The 16,130-nt window shown below is 46.7% G+C and overlaps 2 protein-coding genes across 6 annotated transcripts in view; one reads left to right on the forward strand and one right to left on the reverse strand.

Annotated features, from left to right (window-relative positions):
• The window catches only part of LOC138390616 (uncharacterized), a 109,806-nt gene that overhangs the window by 68,874 nt on the left and 24,802 nt on the right, over nt 1-16,130 (reverse strand). Inside the window, 5 exon segments of the mRNA XM_069479903.1 lie at nt 11,262-11,304; nt 11,533-11,670; nt 12,745-12,977; nt 15,447-15,475; nt 15,987-16,089. Coding sequence (XP_069336004.1) covers nt 11,262-11,304; nt 11,533-11,670; nt 12,745-12,977; nt 15,447-15,475; nt 15,987-16,089 — 546 coding nt within the window.
• LOC138390623 (scaffold attachment factor B2-like) lies at nt 577-15,978 on the forward strand. Of its 5 annotated transcripts, none has more exons than XR_011234562.1 (4): nt 577-788; nt 9,347-9,496; nt 14,907-15,001; nt 15,500-15,978. XR_011234562.1 is itself a non-coding variant. In XM_069479917.1 (3 exons), exons 1-3 carry the CDS (start codon nt 618-620, stop codon nt 9,760-9,762), a joined length of 495 nt encoding a protein of 164 aa, XP_069336018.1. In that variant the 5' UTR covers nt 577-617; the 3' UTR covers nt 9,763-11,254. The 5 variants fall into 5 exon arrangements, 3 of the variants coding, with proteins under 3 accessions (XP_069336018.1, XP_069336046.1, XP_069336027.1); XR_011234563.1 differs by having other exon boundaries at nt 15,505-15,978; XM_069479917.1 differs by lacking the exons at nt 14,907-15,001; nt 15,500-15,978 and adding an exon at nt 9,589-11,254.

Below are 16,130 nucleotides of genomic sequence, written 5' to 3' on the forward strand. Positions count from 1 at the left end.
GAGGCGCAAGCGAGCCCAGGCCCGGGTAGGCCGCGAACGGAGCCGGGGACCGACCCGGGCCAGGGGACCAGAGTCGCGGCCGCCGGGACCCCTCACTCGCGCTTTACCCCGACCCACGGGACCCCGGCTCCACCTTTTTCAGCCGCTCCATCAACACGCTCTTGTTGCCGCTCGAGTCCAGATTCCGTTTCTTCAGCTCCGCCCGCAGGTCGATCACCCGCAGGTCGCTGAGGCGCCGCGTCCCGGTCTCCGACGAGGCGGAGCTGAGAGCCGCTGCGGTCGCCGCACCCGAATCCCCTGGCCCTGATAGAGTCTCTGCCATACCAGGGCCCCTGGCTCCGGCGTCCACTTTGCGCACAACCGGCCGGGTTCTAACTGGGCTCCTAGCAAAATATGGCGCCGCCTGCCAGGGAACCGCTCCAGCCGTCCCAGCATTGCTCGCTCCCGCGCAGGCCCGTTAAGCCTCGCTGGCCTTCCGCCGCGCAAAGCCGGACTCGGCGTGCTGCAGTTTCCGCGCCTGCGCGCCTGGAGGGGAACGTAGTAGGGAGGAAGCAGCGCGCTTTCCGGTTAGGCGGCGCCATTTTGTGCTCAGAGACGCTACAGCCGCCGCCGGTGAGATGGGGAGTCGGTGGCCGGCGGCGGAGACCCTGGCGGGGTCGGGCGACTCGGGCCCTGGCTCGGGCGCTTCGGAGACCGGGACTCGGCAGCTCGGCGACCTGCCGGCGGAGCTGAACAAGCGGAACCTGTACACTGGCAGCAACAAGAGCGTCCTGATGGAGCGGCTCAAGGTGAGGCGGCCGAAGGTTCGGGGGTGACACAGCACGCCAGGCACACCCCTGAGCGAATCTGTCACCGCGGCTCCGGGACCCGGGCCCCTCTGGCCTTCCACCCTCTTGGCCGGCCAAGGTGCAAGCAAGCTGTAAGGTACCACAGGGGCCGGGTTGTGTGACTTCTACCAGTCACCGTCCCTTTTGGTGCCTCATTTCTTACTGTCCTAACAGTTACTGCTCCAGGTGTCCTCAAAATAGAGACTTTTTGCCTACCAGGGTGGCGTTTGGACCGCTCCCTGGGGCTCGAGGCCCCGATTCTGCTCCGCGTTCTTAGGCAGCTGCCTTCCCTTCTCGTGTTGCTGTTTCCTCCTCCGTAGAATGGGTGTCTGAAGAACTGCAGAGAACTTGCAGTAAAGAGGGGGCGGTGCTATCCAAGGGCCTTTGCAAGCCACAGGGACTTGCTGGTCCCCCAGGTGTTCCCCTTGGCAGGCGGCATTTTAGAACTGAGACATCGCCACCCTAAAGTGCTGCTTCCACCTCCTTGTTCCTCTCTGTGGCACCATCCTGTGTTTACACTGCACCGTGCAGTACTTGACACAAACTTGTGTCCGTGGAGATTGTCTGTCTCCCGACTTGGAATAAGCTCTGTGAGGGTAAGTCCCATGTCACACACGTGGAACCACCAATCTCTCCGTACCTAGGCTGCTTGTTTTTTCTGCTCCCCAGCAGCCTCTACTATTATTTGTTCTGTTGTGTAACTCTAAAGTAGGAAGGTTGGGCAGTGTGGAGATTAGTGCCAGTTTTGGAACTGGTCACGGGCCCCAATTCACAATCACCGGCTCAAGGCCTCTCTTCCCTTCCTGTGTCTTTTGGTGTTTGGGCCCAGAGAGAACCACATTGTGCTGGGTTCATCCTATGTGTTTTGGGGCTTGAAGCATGGATAGCAGAACCAGAGTTACTCTTTCAAAAGATGGGTTTGCCATTCTTTACTGAAGTCCTGACCTCAGGCAATCCTCCTGCCTCGGCCTCCCAGGGTACTAGAATTACAGGCATAAGCACGACCTCCGGCCTGTCTTATTTTAAAAATTATACTTTTACATAATTTGGAAAATGGAGAAAGTATCCATGTGACAATAAAATTATGTCTAGTCTTTCTCCTTAGTGTTTTAATGACTGTTGAAGAGGGTCTTAGCCTTATCAATATGTTTTACAAACACGTCGTTATACTTGCATATATACAAACGTGTACTTTTAAGAAAAGTAGATTTTTTTGTTTGTTTGTTTTTGCCTCAGGGGAATTTTCCTGTCCTTAAATATTCTTGAAAGCCATAAATATTTTTATGCCAGTTGATAGTGTTTATGGTAAAAGAAGAAATAAGAAAGCACAAACTTTTAAAATGTTCCAAGGCATTGTGGAACAAAGTTTCTTATCCTTGGTACCGTAGCCAATCTGGGCTGAGTAATTCTCTGTGAGTTGAATGCTGTATGTTGTAGGCCCAGGAGCAGCACCGCTGAACACCTGGTATGGGAAGCATCCGCCCAAGTCATGACAAGCAGAGAGGTTTCCAGACATTGCCAAATTACTCTGCAGTCCCTTGACTCGCAACCACATATGAACAAAAATGTGCCACAATTTGTTTCCATTTTGTACGTGCAGGCTGTATACATTTTAGATAGACTAAATACCTATGTTTTGAATTTTTTGTTATACATTTTAGTGGACATCCTAAGTGTAGAATTCTTGCAGCAAATGGCGTGTACGTTTTTAAGGCTTTTGACATATACCGTGCCCCGAAATTCTTCCATGTTTAGAGATTTGCACTGAATTCTGAGTATGTGCAGGCCTGTATCGAGGAGTTTGTGGAAGTGCCCATAGAAGCTGCAAGTCCAGAAGCCGGAGATAGCAAAAAAGATGAGAAGTTGTTTGATTTTTAAAGCTTGTAATGAAGTCCCTCTCGTTACTGAGTGTGATCTGAAAATGAGACGAGGTTTGTTTTTTCTCTCTTTTAGACCAGATGCTATCCCCTTTTCATTGGTTATTTAATGACACACATAAACTGTTTTTCTGCAATTGGCCAGCTGCGCTGATGAAACTGTAGTTTTGCTTGTAAACAATGTCTTATTTTTCTTTGTGTATTTTTAATGCTTGATTGAATTTCTTTTCCTCAACCTACCATGGTTGTGTTCTTAAATTGTTATTCTCAGCTAAATCGAGTTGACTTTTACGCATCTGACATTGTATTTTGGGGGTCAGATTTTTCAATGTAAGTTTGCAAAGGTGTCTGTTAAGATTTTATTTCAACTAATTTTCAGGTAGGTATTCAGTTTTAGCACATACCATACTTTTAATTTTGTTCTCTTTCGTTTTTTTCTTGTATGAATAACATTGTCTCTAGCTTAATTAGGAACAAAAAGATAGAAAGCCCATCATTAAAGAAGAAAAAGGTATGAGTTAACTTGTGAGGCAGGGTACCATGTATGGATCCCTTATTTTAGGGGGAGGGGCCTGCAGATCCCCACACTTTGGATCCAGTGATTTAATTGTGTTATTGTGGGTTACTGGAATTAACCACTTGATGGTTTCTTGAAAGACAAGTTTTAAATGTTTGTGAATGTCTGGTTTATGTTTCTATTGCGGTTGTCACTTACGGGATAGTAAAAAGGCCATTATAAGAAATGAGTAATTATGCCAATTAAGGAATGTAGGCCGGGCGTGGTGGCTCACACCTGTAATCCCAGCACTCTGGGAGGCCGAGGGGGTTGGATAGCTCGAGGTCAAGAGTTCGAGACCAGCCTGAGCAAGAGTGAGACCCCCCCCCCCCCCCCCCCCCCCCGTCTCTACTAAAAATAGAAAGAAATTATCTGGCCAACTAAAAATATATATAGAAAAAAATCAGTCGGGCATGGTGGTGCATGCCTGTAGTCCCAGCTACTCGGGAGGGCTGAGGCAAGAGGATCGCTTAAGCCCAGGAATTTGAGGTTGCTGTGAGCTAGGCTGACGCCACAGCACTCACTCTAGCCCGGGCAACAGAGCGAGACTCTGTCTCAAAAAAAAAAAAAATAATAATAATAATGAGAATTTTAGAGCCTGTCGTGTCGTTGCAGAACTGATCATCACAAGACATTTCACTTTATAACTGATGTGGACATGATTATTCGTTGAGTAAAGAAAGTCTTAGTTTATGCTGTCTGAATTTTCAGTCTTCTGTGTTTTGTGGCGCGGGTGTGTGTGAATTGAATCAGAACAGTAGGTATTGGATGTGGTTAGGACTTTAAGAAGAAGGCTCCAACCTTAAGAATGGAGGTGCTTCCTGTTACTCATTGAGTGAAAGTACAGTAATTCTCTAAGGGCAGGTTGAGGAAGCACCAGTTCTAGAAGGAACCTGTGGTCAGTGGACTGTCCTCCAGGATGCCAATGAGCAATCTAAAGAATCTTTTCAGCAAAAATGGAAAGGTACGTGTGCCCTTGCATCTTTCTGTGCGGCTTCAATTTAGGTTAATAATGAAACTCAAGAACTTGTATCTTTCTCATGTTAATTTTATTGGTTCTCATTTCTGCTTTAGAGAAGAAAAAAAAAAAAAACCTGGAAAGAATCCTCTCACCTTTGTGTCATGTACCTTGTTTCCTGGTTCACAGTAACCACGGTGTCAAGTGGAACCGATGGTTGGTTATATTATAGCAGTGCTCAGAGATTGTGTATAAATTGTTTTTTTCTAAGACTGGGTCTTGCTCTGTCACTGAGGTTATGGTGCCGTTGCGTCAGCCTAGCTCACAGTAACCTGAAACTCCTGGAATCAAGCAATCCTCCTGCCTCAGCCTCCCGAGTACGTGGGACTACAGGCATGTGCCACCACACCCCGCTAAATTTTTCTGTATTTGTAGAGACAGGTGTCTCGCTCTTACTGAGGCTGGTATGGAACTCCTCACCTCAAGTGATCCTCCCGCCTAGGCCTCCCAGAATGCTAGGATCACAGGTGTGAGGCACCTCTCTGGGCCAGAAAGTATGTATAAATAGCTACTATCTAAATGATATTCTTGTTCTTTCTAACTTAGCTTAACAAAACTGATCTATATAAACCTTAAAGCTGGCATGCTGAAAGGAGAAAACCCTTTAACAAACAGTAAATAATTGACTTTTACATCTTCTAGTATTTTAAGTATTAGTATATAGTGAGATAACTAGAACATGACATTGGCTTAAAAATACGTTCTTAATTTGGTGCTTGTTGAAGGACAAAAAAAAAAAAAAACCACCACAATTCAGAAACGTTCACAAAGGAACTTGAAGGACGATTTAAGGTGATACCATTGTGTTGGAATTAATTAACGAAAGTCTCATTAAGCAGTTAGAACTACCCTGGTCTTCTGGGTGCCTGTGCCAGCGGCCCCTCCCTGAGGGAGAAAGGCTCAGTACCTCTTAGCGTCTGGAAGGTACAGGGATTCCAGGCAGAGCTTCAGAGCCTGTCTGATGCACCTTGTCCTGGCTGCAGAAGTCATTCCTCTGTCTAGGTCTGTGTCACCTGATCAGGTGTTGGTTAATGGTTCAGTGACTTCGGCAGACAGGCCCCAGAAAACACATTCCTTTCCTTTTCAACAATATCTTTAAGAAGGGCTTAGAAAACTTACAGCCATATGTAACCTATTTGGTTATTTTGTTGATGTTATTGACTGAAACGCTGATGATACAGAAGAAATAGACACATGTATTGTCAGTGTTGTCATCGATGTTTTAGTTGTCTGGTGGAAAAAGCAACGTTTAAGGAATAAATACTATGTTGGCTGAGTACAGTGCCTCATGCCTGTAATCCCAGCAGTTTGAGAGGCTGAGGTGGGAGGATTGCTTGAGCCAAGAAGTTCGAAGCCAGCCTGGGCAGCATAGCAAGATCCCATCTCTACAGAAAAATTAAGATTACCTGGATATGGTGGCACACACCTATAGTACAGGTTATTCAGGAGGCTGAGGCAGGAGGATTGCTTGAGCCCAGCAGTTTGAGTCTACAGTGAGCTATGCTAACACCACTGCACTCCAGCCTGGGCAACAGAGCAAGACCTTGTCTCAAAAAAAGAAAAAAGAAGAAACAACATAAGTACAGGAAGGAAAATTATTTCTGTATGTGGTATGGAGACCTCATTTAGATTTGGGAAGTGTCTTTAGCAAGCGGCACTGAGGAGGTGACATTTTGGGTTCAGCCTGACTGATTAGAGTTGGTGTTGGCTGTGGAAGTCAGCTCTGGACAGGAGCAGGAGGACCTAGGAAGTCCGGGGGGGGGGGGGGGGGGTGGGACAAGGCAATTTGGATGCAGTAGTCAAAGGCTTCTGTGAGTTCGGAGGGCATTACTGAGGGACAGGGAGACCTGAGCTTATGGTGCCTGCTCTCATTCAGGTCTTATCTGTCAGCAGAAGTGATACCCCGATAAGGATGATTGGTTTGGTGGGAAGGTAAAATGAACCTGTAATTGGCTTAGCTCCCTGACCTTGAGGAGAGGGAAGAAGACTGTTCCAGCTGTAATATGGGAGCTGACATGTGTGGCCCTCTCAGCAAAGTCCCCTGTCACCTTTGGCCCTGTGCAGATTCAGGCAGAGCCAGGAGTCCTCCATCCCTGTGCTCAAACCACAGCATGTTGGAGTCTAAAATGAAGGTGGAGCACACAGGCTTCCCCCTTGTCATTCCACAGTTCATGGTTTGAGGTTCAGAGAGGAAGTGAATTCTTCAAGTTAACCCATTTGGTCAGAGGCCGGGACCGCTGTATCTGACGAGCTCTTTTCATTGCCCAGAGTTGTGGGCTCTACCCCTGGCTCCAAGGAAAGCTAGCGTATGTTGTGCTGGGTTGAAAGCTACTGTCCTCTGTTTTCTCTTCATCCTGTTTGTTCGTTGATCCCTTTTTCCTATTAATCTGCCTTCTCATGGACCGAATCTTTTTTATGACTTATGGCTTCTTAGTAATAATGGTTTTGTTGTTCTTCCATGGTGACTTTTTAGGATTTGCAGTGGGCATCTTAACTTGCTGTATATCTCCACATGATATCATCCTGGTTCAAGTATAGTACCAGAACTTCGCAAGAGTTCACCTCCACTTCCCTCTCCCAATCTTTGTGATATTGTCATACATTTTCCTTCTATTTAATAACCCACCCTATACATTATTGGCTTTGGGTTTTTTTTTTTTGACTTGGCTTTTTTGCTTTGAACAGGTAACATTTAAAGAGCTTTCTAAATAACATGAAGAAAACACCCTGGCAAGTGCTCTTCATTGCTTTTTTTTTTTTTTTTTTTTTGAGACAGAGTCTCACTCTGTTGCCCGGGCTAGAGTGAGTGCCGTGGCGTCAGCCTAGCTCACAGCAACCTCAAACTCCTGGGCTCAAGCAATCCTCCTGCCTCAGCCTCCCGAGTAGCTGGGACTACAGGCATGCACCACCATGCCCGGCTAATTTTTTCTATATATATTTTTAGCTGTCCATATAATTTCTTTTTTTTTTTTTTTTGAGACAGAGTCTCACTCTGTTGCCCAGGCTAGAGTGAGTGCCGTGGCGTCAGCCTAGCTCACAGCAACCTCAAACTCCTGAGCTCAAGCGATCCTCCTGTCTCAGCCTCCCGAGTAGCTGGGACTACAGGCATGCACCACCATGCCCGGCTAATTTTTTTGTATATATATTTTTAGCTGTCCATATAATTTCTTTCTATTTTTAGTAGAGATGGGGTCTTGCTCTTGCTCAGGCTGGTCTCGAACTCCTGAGCTCAAACGATCCGCCCACCTCGGCCTCCCAGAGTGCTAGGATTACAGGCGTGAGCCACCGCGCCCGGCCTTCATTGCTTTTTGTTGTGCATCCAAGTTCCCACTGGACACCATGTTCCTTTGTCCTGTGGACTTAAGCATTTCTTGTCGTGCAGGGTTGCTGATGACAAATATTGTTTCTTTTATATATCTGAAGAAGTCTTAATTTGCCCTAATTTTGAAAGAAATTTTCACTGTGTGTAGAATTCTAGATATTACAGGAGTACCCAATGTCTTTAAGATTTTTCTCTTTATCACTCACTGGTTTGGAGCAATTCAGTTATGATGTTCTTTCCTTTAGTATGCTGGGTTTTCTTTTTCTTTTTATTCTGACCCCCAGCCTTTGTGGACTCTTAAGTTGTCTCACAACTCAATGATGCTCAAGGGTTTTTGTTCGCCTAGTCCTTTTGTGTTTTATTTGTAATACTTTGTCTTACTATGTCATCCAGTTCCCTAATTTTTCCCTTCGCTATATCTACTGCTAACCCAATGTACTATATTTTTCATCTCTACAACTTTGGTTTCCATAGTTTAAGGTATCTTCCATGGGTTTACCTGACATGCCCAGTTGTTCCTGTGTCTTCTTAAACATACAGAATAGACTTAAAATAACCCTTTAATATCCTTGTCCACTACTTCTGTCATCTGTGTCAGTGATGCGTTTCTTTCTATTGATCATGGTTTTTCTTCATTTTGGGTCATATTTTCCTATTTCTCCTTTTTCTGCCTGGCAATTTTTTTTTTTTGGATGTCAGATATTATGAATTTTACGATATTAGCAGCTGGTTATTCTCATAGTTCCATTTTCTTGAGCTTTTTTGTGAATGCCGCTAATGTATTTGACAGAGTTAGATCCTTCTGAGGCTTGCTATTATACTCTGTAAGTCAGGAACACAGTAGTATTTAGTTCAGGCTAATTTTGTGTCCCACTACTGGGCCAATACCCTGCAAGTACTGTGTCTCATTCCCTGTGAATTACCATGTTTCCCACTCTGTACTGGGAAAAATAACCCCTGGCATTATTCCCTCTGCCCCTCATGGGTGGTTCTCTCTCAGCCTCTTGTTTCCTCACACGCGTGCACCGGGCAGGAGACACCCTGGTCAGATCTCTCAAGCTCTCTGATTTCTCTCTGCCTTGGTCTCAGAACCTAAGCTGTGTCTCCTCAGCTCAGGGATACTGCCTGCCTCAGTTACTTGTCCTGGCCCGTGGCCTGGCAACTCCACACAACGAGCAGGGGTGGGGCGGTCATACAGCTCACTTGGACAGTGTGACGTCCGGTGTCTGAAAACCACTGTTACCTACATTTCATCCGGTCTATTAGTTGTGTGAAGCACGGAGCCAATGCTTGGGTTTCCGTCTTGGCCGGAAGTGAAGTCCCCTCCCTGTGGGAACATGCTTGACAGTCCTTATCTGTGTCAGAGCTGTTCTCAGCCTGAGCCAGCACAGGCAGGTGCACTTCAGAGTAGGCAGCCCCTCACCTAATCTTGGCTTCAGTGAAAGTGGAGAAAATGATCCAACTGGGAGGACGTTTCATTAATCACGAGTCGTGAGTGAGGCTAACGGTCTTTTAACTTTGCCTGTTTGTTTCTGCACTATGACCCATCTTGTATCAAAAGCAATGTGTTTTGATAGGTCAGGAGTAATTAGAACGAATTCAATAACAAATTTATGAAAAACTAACAATTTGAGGAAAAAGGAACAAACGGTGGAAATGATTCTGCTTATCACTTACTTGCTAGGAATTGTAGTAAGTTGTGTGGTTATTTGTGTGCGAGATTTAAGCATGTCCTTTTCACGAAAGGTTGTCGGGGCCAAGGTGGTAACCAACGCCCGCAGTCCTGGGGCTCGGTGCTACGGGTTCGTCACCATGTCCACATCTGACGAGGCTACCAAGTGCATCAGCGACCCGCACAGAACTGAGCTGCATGGAAGAATGATCTCCGTAGAGAAGGTGAGGCCCTTGGTGCCTGTTGTAGCTCCAGATGAAGTGTACAAGTGAGGAGACCTGGTCCACAAATCATTTCTATCTGTATCATATTTTAGGCCAAAAATGAGCCTGCTGGGAAAAAGCTATCCAACAGAATAGACCGCAAAGTAAAGCAGGAACAATTATCCCAGATGACAGACACCGTACTCTGGATATCAAAATCCATGAAAGGCTGTGTTGCCACATTTACAAAGATCTTAACTGGGACTCTTGAAATACTGTTTCTTTAAATGATGGTCAAGGCATATTGATTTTTTTCAAAAAATTAGAGCTGATTTCTTGAAACAGCTTCTTTACTTTTAGAGAAGAACAACTATGCAAAAGTACACTGAATACCATTGTGGCCCACATTAGGCACCTAGTTATTTAACTATTTGGCCATTTCCAGTCTTCCCTAATATCTTAACAATGAACCAACAGTTTTCTGTTCAACCAAGCCATATAACGGTTCAGCAAGTACCTAAAGTTCTGTTCTAGCTTTCTCTCCAGTCAGGTGATAGCAGGTCCCATTTCGGGCACCAGCACTGATGTCTTATTTATCACTGGTATATAAGAAAAAACAATCTTAATCTCTTTTCCATTCAGAGCCAGCAGTATATGATAACCTGTTGAAAAGCAGCTAGTGTGGGTCAAGAGCCCTGGAGAGCAGCTGCACACACTTCATGCTGACACATGTGTTACCTTAAGTAAATCCCCCACTACCTACTTGGGAGGAATCACCATGCTCATTTCACAGCTGGACACACAGGCTTACCAGGAAGTAGTGACAACAAGTTAAAATCCCAGCTCTGATTCTAGAGCCTGGACTTTTAACCACTGGGCTACATTTCTCCATCAAAACCCAGACAACTAGTCTCGTTTTGCTGCATGGAATGTAAGATTTACCTCGAGAATCAGGGAAAAAGGAATCACGTGAGAGGCATGAAATTCGTCCTGAGGCAGAACAGCATGCCCAAGACAGAGGGCAGGAACCTGGGTACCACCAGCCACATCCCGTAATCGAGGGAGGAGGACGAGATTGAAGAGCGAAGCTTCTGCTAGAGTTGAGGAAAAGCTAACAGGGAAGAGGCATCAACTGTGCCATGACAACGGCCTCACCACAGCCTTCCCTGCTGTCCCTGTGTTTTCACGTAAACCCACTAAAGATCTGAGACTCACTCTGGGAAATCCTCAATCTACACGTAAGAGACAGAAGATGAGGATAAAACTGAGCTTATTCTTCTCATGTGCTAATCCTGCAATGAGAATGAGTGTGGCCAGAGACTGTGTTGTTTTTCGAGACTAAGTGGGGCCCTGGGCTGCCCAAGTGAAGTGGGGCCTTCTCCTCGCCTCAGACACAAACAGGGAAGGCCCTCGGGAGCAGACCAGTCCACGACGCAGAAGCATGTGAGTGGCCGCATGCTCACCAGGTACCTTCCCACACAGCCGGGAGAGCCCCACCCCGAGGCCTGCCAGCACTGCCGCAGTGGGGTCAGTGAGCCCAGTGAGCCCGGCACACAGAAACTCAGTCAGGGTCTGGGCCAAAAGAGGCTTCAGAGTAACTCTCTGGATTCACAGCCAAGACCAAGCACAAATATCCCACCTTTTCGTCCCAAACACAGAAGGTGCTCTGCTTTTCCTTTCCCTCACTTTTCCTCTCACTGCAGTGGACGAAGGAGGAAGTATGCAGAGGGGAAGGGAAGCAACGCTATGGCAAAAGCTGTGGCTACAACCGTAGCTTCGGACTTACCTGTCCTTCTCTTTCTCCCATCATTGACCTTGAACCTTCTCTCCTGAAAAAGGTAATTTAAATCAAACCGTAAGGAGAGGAAGAGGCTTGCGAACAGAGAGGCCAATCAGACCCCTAAATGAAAGGCAACATTTCCCAAACTGAATGCGGGTGATGCAGAGCCTGATTCAGTGCCAACTGCATGCAACCATGGCTCAGAGCCCAGAAAGGCCACTCCTTATTCTCAGAGAATAAGGACCAAGTGGGCAGGGTCGGCAGGGACCCAACTGACCTGTCCACCGAGTGGTCGGGGTAACGGCCCCGGTCCCTGTGGTCAAAGTCATGGAAGCGATCCTGGCAGTTGAAGTCAGAGTGGTAGCGCTCATCCAGGGCAGCCCGCTTGGGCTCTGGCCAATAGGCATCATCTCGCCTATGAGGGGACACAGGAAAGAGATAAAGCCATTTCCCCTCCAAATATATGACCTTTGTGGGAGCTAGTGAAGTAGCCCCTAATTGTCCCTGGTCCCAGCACTTCACAGAAAGGGAATTAATTTCACCAAAGTGTTCCCTGCTACAGGAGCCTAGAGATCTGATTTGACCCCAATGATTGAATGACTGTTTCCATTTTGTCCAGCACACCCCGCCCCACCTATACCCAACGGGACAGTGAGAAGTGGGCAGTGGCAGCCTTCAGACAGGCTCGGGGAACTTCACACAGCTACCACCTCTCAGGAAACCAGTGCAAGCCTCTACCCCGAGGAGCTCTCTACGGTGCACCTGCCATGCCTCCCACCAGAACACTGTGTCACTGCCCCACAAAGGTGGCACTGACAGAAGCACTTGAAACATCCTGCATCAGCACACAGGTGACCACCATGGAGTCTCACCCTCAGTGCTGTATAAAGGACATAAATGGTCCTAGAACAGCTTAGATGGCCCGTTACAGAAGTCACATTATGTACTTCATGGGTTCCACTCTAACTCATGCAGTAGAAAAAAAGAAAGCACATTTGTCCCAAGTTGTGGTGCATGGAGAAAGGCTGATACCTTCGAGACTGGGATTATCCACCAAATTCCTGACAGCAAAGTTTAAGTTTAGGTTCCCGTGCGACCGGTGTGTAGCATTTTTCTATGCATACCTCTCATCGGTATGTTTGGGGATTTTAAATTATTCTCATTACTAGCATGAGCACAAACAAATTACAATGGATTAAAAAGCCTGGACAGGGCCCAAAAGGAGATGGTATTTTGACTCTGTCTCCCCCACATTCCCAGCACCTTTTCTGGGCGGCTCAGGTGCCTAGACAAGAACCCAAAGATTTAATCACCACCACGGCATCCAGCCATCTCAATGTCCCTGCTGGAGTACAGGAGAAGGCCCATGTACCTACCGGTGCTTTTTTTAAAGACAGATCTCATGCTACTATGACCCTAGGGTCTGTGTAACACACGATTGTGACCCCCACGGGCCAGCTAAGTGCAACGGGATGGGGTGTCAGCTTACCAGCTGTCCAAGTTGTAGGGCCTCTGCCCCGTGGGCCGTCGCTCCTCGAGCTCCCAGTAGATGCGCTCCTGTTCTCGTTTGCGCTCGTGTTCCACGCGCATGAGCTTGTGCTGCATCCACTGGCCCTCCATGCGCTCCCGCTCCAGCCGCCACAGGTAGGCCAGCCTCGCTTGGGCAAACTCCAGCTGCTCCTGCTCCTCTTGCTCCCACTGAGCCTGCATGACCTCCTCCTGCTCACTGTGCTCACACACTCTGGGGAAGAACAGCAGGGCTGCAGGAAGGTGGAGCAGGCATCCCCCGCTGGGTCTACCCCTGGGAAAACAGACTCCAGGGCTGTGCCTCTACCTGCACAACCTACAGAATGATAGGCACCAGCAAGGAAGAGGAGGAGCCTTGGGCCCAGGGCCTGCTGTGAATTAGCAGGAAGAGACAAGGAGTGCCACCGAGGTATATTAACTGAGTAGCCATTTATGTCAACTGGGAAGTATCTCCTGGACTTTGCCATCTGATTTCAGGACAATACATTTACAATTAAGAAACAAATTATACTTTTTACAGCCAGTGTTTCTGAACTAGAACATTTGCTCTCTAAAGCACAAGGTTAAATTAGTCATGAAATGGGGCTGGAGCACTAGATCCACATCTTTTTTTTTTTTTTTTTTTTTTGAGACAGAGTCTGACTCTGTTGCCCAGGCTAGAGTGAGTGCCGTGGCGTCAGCCTAGCTCACAGCAACCTCAAACTCCTGGGCTCAAGCGATCCTCCTGCCTCAGCCTCCCGAGTAGCTGGGACTACAGGCATGCGCCACTATGCCCGGCTAATTTTTCTATATATATATTTTTAGTTGTCCATATAATTTCTTTCTATTTTTAGTAGAGACGGGGTCTCGCTCTTGCTCAGGCTGGTCTCGAACTCCTGACCTTGAGCGATCCACCCGCCTCGGCCTCCCAGAGTGCTAGGATTACAGGCGTGAGCCACCGCGCCCGGCCTAGATCCACATCTTGTTGATGTCTATAAACCCTGAAGCAGGACAGGACCCCAACCTTTCCCACCCAAAGGACACTACCAGATATATAATTTTCACAGTGACAGAAATGACATTTGTGTGCCTTTCCTTACAGGTTTTGTAAATGCAACAGAGAAGACAGGTACCAAAGTGTGTGCTTTTTATCCTTTCTCGATGTGCTTATAGACAGACAGTCGGCCCTCTGCATCCATTGACCAATCAATCAAGGATCAAAATATTAGGGGACAAAACCCCCGAAAACCCAAGAACACAATGAAAAGAAGACAACAAAAAAAATACAAATAAAAAAAGGGCAGGCTCCGTGGCTATCCCCTGTAACCCCAGCAATCTGGGAGGCCAAGGCCTGAGGATCACTTGAGTTGGAGTTCAGGAGACCAGCCTAAAAAAGACTGAGATCGCATCTCTACCAAAAATAGACAAATTAGCTGGGCTTCATGGTACTTGGTGGTTGGTGTCCCAGCTATTCGGGAGGTTAAGTCAAGGGGATCATTTTAGTCCAGGAGTTTAGGTTGCATTGAGCTACCATGATGCCAGTGTATTCTACCCATGGTTACAGAGGGAGATTCTGTCTCAGAAAGAAAGAAAAAGACACCCAGACAACACTTTCTTGTGCAAAGGTTCCTCGAGGCCACATACAGAGAAGGGTATGGCTGGGACTAGAACCCCCTGGCCTTTCACACAGATGTGGGGCATCCCTGGGCCCATTTACAGTCTCCCAACAGAAACGCCCACCTCCCAGCGCCTCCACGCATATGTTCAATCAAATCACTGATGGATGAGAACAGGCCCCTCCACCGTTTTGATTTGCATTTCCCTAATCCCTAGTGAGACTCAATAGCTTTGCATCTGTTTTAAGGCCATCTGTATTGCCCCTTCTGTGAAGTGTCCACACAGCTCTGTCAACTTTTCTTTGGGGCAGTTTTTTCTCCTTGATTTATTATGTTTATTTCAAATCACTTTTACTCCCATCAGCTGCCTGTCTTTTGACTTTGCCTATGGTTTGTCATGGTAGAAAAGTTTAATTTTATCTCGGTCAATTTCTCTTCATCACTTTTAAGGCCTTCCAAAACCCACATTCATAAATATATTCACTTTCACATTAGATGACTAACTGGATGGTGTTTACTTTACATTCAGTCACCAGCCCACACCACACGGTCATTGATGTGAGTGAGGCAAGGATGCAGAGGAGGATCCGAAGGCACAGCCACAGGACCTGAAGCCCTGTGTGGGTGAGTCTGTCCTTTCTTCACTGGCGGAAAATGTCACTGTCAGCGTCTCCACGTTAAAGTCTCCATATGCATTGGTCTGTGCTACTGTCAGTTGCCAGTTTCTCCACCAAAGCTGCACGTGCCTTTGCCTGCCGTTTCCCTTTTAGGGAAAGAGCTCCCTAGGGAGCATTTCAAAAACTGCTCCCCTGCCCCAGCTCCCATTTCACTGTTTTTTTTTCAGTCTTTTTTTCCCCTAAATTAATAGTACTTCAAAAAATTGTGTTAACCCAGAAGCACAGATTCAAGTTGCCCTGAATATAAACCCACTGGTCCTTATTTTTAAAACTCTAATTTAAAATTTGATCCTTGATGGGAAAGATAGATTAACAGTAACACAGAATGACCCAATAACATTTTAGTTCTTAAAACTTATGACATCTTTTTTGGCTCATTTAATGATGAGGACCTCTCAGTGCTCTCTTTGGCTCTGTCTCACTGTTTCTTTTTTTCTTTTTTAAGTCAAGCATGAAACTGAGGTCTACTGAGGAAAGACAGGATCATAGGCAAGAGCAAGACATGCAATTACAAAGCATGGTACATAGGCCACAGATGACGACCAGACTCACTGTTGCAGCAAAGTTAGAGCCAAAGGAACAGCACAAAAAAACTATCTCACTGTTTCTTTTTCCCTTTTCAAAGCTCCTAAAGCAGATTTAGTATTTTTTGCTAAATAGCACTACTGCAGCACAAAAGCACTGAATCTCCCTGACTACGTCACCTTCTGCAATCTCTCAGAAGAGATGAGCCCACTTGCATAAAATTATTTGGAAAGAGCCACAGGATTAAAGTCAAAACATAGCAAGCCAATGAACTGACAGCCCAAGGAACAAAAACTTTTGCTGCAGTATTCCACCCTGAGGGAACTGTGAAAATGTCCTCCCAGGACATTGTCCTGATCACAGCGTAGGGAAACAACCCAACCATTCCTCGATGTATACTCACCCACAGGACTCCGAGTCTCCTGCCTTTTGAGGCTCCTTGATCTTATCAAAGGACACAACGGACAACTTCTCCTTGCTATTTGATTCATGATCCTGGCTTTTGGAAACCTAGTTCACCAAAGAATATTAAAAAGTTAATACCCATCCAT

This window comes from Eulemur rufifrons, chromosome 2 (genome assembly GCF_041146395.1).
Source record: "Eulemur rufifrons isolate Redbay chromosome 2, OSU_ERuf_1, whole genome shotgun sequence".
NCBI classification, from domain to species: Eukaryota; Metazoa; Chordata; class Mammalia; order Primates; family Lemuridae; genus Eulemur; species Eulemur rufifrons.